This window comes from Sinocyclocheilus rhinocerous, unplaced genomic scaffold (genome assembly GCF_001515625.1).
Source record: "Sinocyclocheilus rhinocerous isolate Xijiao unplaced genomic scaffold, SAMN03320098_v1.1 scaffold1648, whole genome shotgun sequence".
Taxonomy (NCBI): domain Eukaryota; kingdom Metazoa; phylum Chordata; class Actinopteri; order Cypriniformes; family Cyprinidae; genus Sinocyclocheilus; species Sinocyclocheilus rhinocerous.
The window spans coordinates 961,678-964,364 of NW_015647958.1; the positions used below are offsets into that span (position 1 = coordinate 961,678).

At 47.5% G+C, this 2,687-nt stretch overlaps 1 protein-coding gene across 1 annotated transcript in view; it reads left to right on the forward strand.

Annotated features, from left to right (window-relative positions):
- Positions 1-670: 670 nt before the first annotated feature.
- The window catches only part of LOC107709468 (multiple PDZ domain protein-like), a 21,147-nt gene continuing 19,130 nt past the window's right edge, over positions 671-2,687 (forward strand). Inside the window, exon 1 of the mRNA XM_016513964.1 lies at positions 671-691. Within this exon, the coding sequence (XP_016369450.1) occupies positions 686-691 (6 nt within the window). The 5' untranslated portion in view covers positions 671-685. The remainder of the gene's footprint in view (positions 692-2,687) is intronic.

Sequence of the window (2,687 nt, forward strand, 5' to 3'; positions counted from 1 at the left end):
AAACGATTTGCGCTGCCGCAAGCTGTTAGTAAATCTTGCCCCAAAACTAAAGTACACAAGGATCAGTAAAGTTAAACACCATATTATTTTATAAATCTTGTCTTAATATTGTGAACTTTACCATCCCAACTTACATCCCAGTAAAGCCTTACAAACGGCTAGTGCAACCCAGCTATATTACTCTAGCTGTGTGTTTTACAGGTTTCCCCCAGAATGCCTCCTTCTCAGTATATGAGTGATGATGCAGATGGTGTGAGCACGTCCCACCCCGCATGCAATCTGAGGTACAGAGACTCCTACCTCTCGACCCAGCGGCGCAATGACCGATGTCGATTCTTCAATCATGTGACTTTTGATCCTTTCATCATCACAGAGGACATTTCAGTGCTGCAGTCCATGGCCCAGGTAACACCATAACTCAGAAAACAAAAACCTTTAAACTAACTGAGATGCGTGTCAAACTTTCAGAAATACTATAATTCCAACACTACGTCTCCTAAAACCAACAGTTTGAATCCATTCTTTCTTATCTCTTGTATTTATTGCTCTTTCAGGGTCGGACTGTGCTTAGTTTTGACCTGGAGAAGGGTGAAAATGCCTTAGGCTTCAGCATTATTGGTCTGGAGACTGAAAGCAGTGGAGGTCATGGTATCTTCATACAGAAGATTCAGCCGGACTCTGTAGCATGCAGGTATAAACTGACAAGGATGCAAGTACAGAATACCGTAACTTAATTGATTTGAAGTGCATTATTTTGGACAGCGGCATAGATTGATTTAAAACCATTCATTACCCTATTCTTCTGTCTTAGTGATGTCTTAGCAGCTCTTTCTGCAGCTCTGAGCTTAGAACGATACTCACGGAGAACATCAGATAGCCAAGGGGCAGAAGAGGTGGTATGAGCTGGCCTGGAAGACAAGGGGCAAACAGTGTCTAAACAAGACGTAAGAGTGGAGCAGAAAGTATCAGTAGCACGGTTAACATCAAGAGATGATAACTGTTCAGGGGAAGGAAGCAAAGATGAAACCATAGCAGATAGCCGGGAGGGTGTGAGAGAGCGTAGGTTACTTCGGAAAGTGACATGCGTAGGGGTATGTGTTGTGTCAGGAACCATGTTGAGGTTAAGAGTGAGGAGGAAGTGATCCGAGGTGTGTAGTGGAGTAACAAGCACATGATCAGTGGAGCAGTGTCGTGTGTAAATAAGGTCCAGTTGGTTGCCTGATTTGTGAGTAGCCGTAGTTAATACTCGCTTGAGATCAAAAGAAGCAAGCAGAGTGTGGAAGTCTGCAGCCTGAGGTTTATCTAGGTGGATGTTGAAGTCTCCAAGCATAACTAGGGGAGTACCATCCTCAGGAAAGTTTGAGAGCAGCACATCTAATTCTTCCACGAAGTTACCTAGTGGTCCTGGGGGTCGATAAACAACTATAAAATGGATTTTAAGAGGGTGGGTAATAGTGACTGAATGTGATTCAAAGGAGCTGTTGATACACGGAGATGGTAAAGGATTAAATTTCCAATCATTAGAGATAAGCAGACCAGTACCTCCACCTCTTCCAGTCAGACGGGGGGAGTGGGAAAAAGAGAAATTATTTGAGAGTGCTGCAGGTGTAGCATTGTCCTCTGGTTTGATCCACGTCTCTGTCAGGGCCATGAGGTTTAGTCTTGAATGACTTGTAATAGAAGTAATAAAATCTGCTTTGTTTACAGCAGACTGGCAATTCCAGAGACCAATAGAAAAAGAAAGTAGTGTATTAGTAGACATAGGCAAAGTGCGCAGGTTGTTAGGATTGCGCTGCCTACAGTGTGTGATGCATGGTTTGTGAGTGGTAGTGATAGTAGGGATCTGGAAACACATAGTAAGAGTAGTTGATGTTATATATTCACTACAAAGCCATTCATCTTTGTGTTCGGAGAGCTGTTCCTGGTTGGTGTTACGGCGCGTTACAGCGGTGTCTGTCATCAGCGATTCCCCTGGGCGCTTCAGCTAAAAGAGCAGTTTCCTCTAAAAGAGCAAATCACGGACGATTCGCATCTTTTTCAAGATGCCGTTTCGTCCATGTCCTTCTGGATGCGGTCGTTTCCTGTCCTCTGTCGACGGCCACGATCGCTGTCTTCAGTGTCTGGGCCTTCAGCACGCTGAAGCGGCGCTCGTGTATGAGTCATGCATCTATTGTGGGCGTATGAATCCCGGACCGCATCTTTTTAAAGATGCCGTTTCGTCCATGTCCTTCTGGATGCGGTCGTTTCCTGTCCTCTGTCGACGGCCACGATCGCTGTCTTCAGTGTCTGGGCCTTCAGCACGCTGAAGCGGCGCTCGTGTATGAGTCATGCATCTATTGTGGGCGTATGAACATGGCAGCGCTTCGATCGCGTCTCTTGCTCCTCAAGGGGAGTGCAGCAGACCCCTCTGTCACTACCCGTCCCGGTTTCTCTGCCGCGAGGGAGATCTGAGGGTGACTGTGAGAGCTTCTCCGCCGGGCCACGCCCCACGGACCTCTCACTCCTCCCGCAGCGCCTGTTCCGTGCGGCCGTCGGATGATTCTTCTGGGTCATTTCACAGCGGTCCCAGCGTGTCATTCGGTGTGCCGCCAGAAGATCAGATGTCGATTGCAGCATCGGGGGATGGGCTTTCGGCCTCTGAGGATGAAGATTCGGCGGGGGTGCCCCCCTCGGGTGTTGTCGCCACT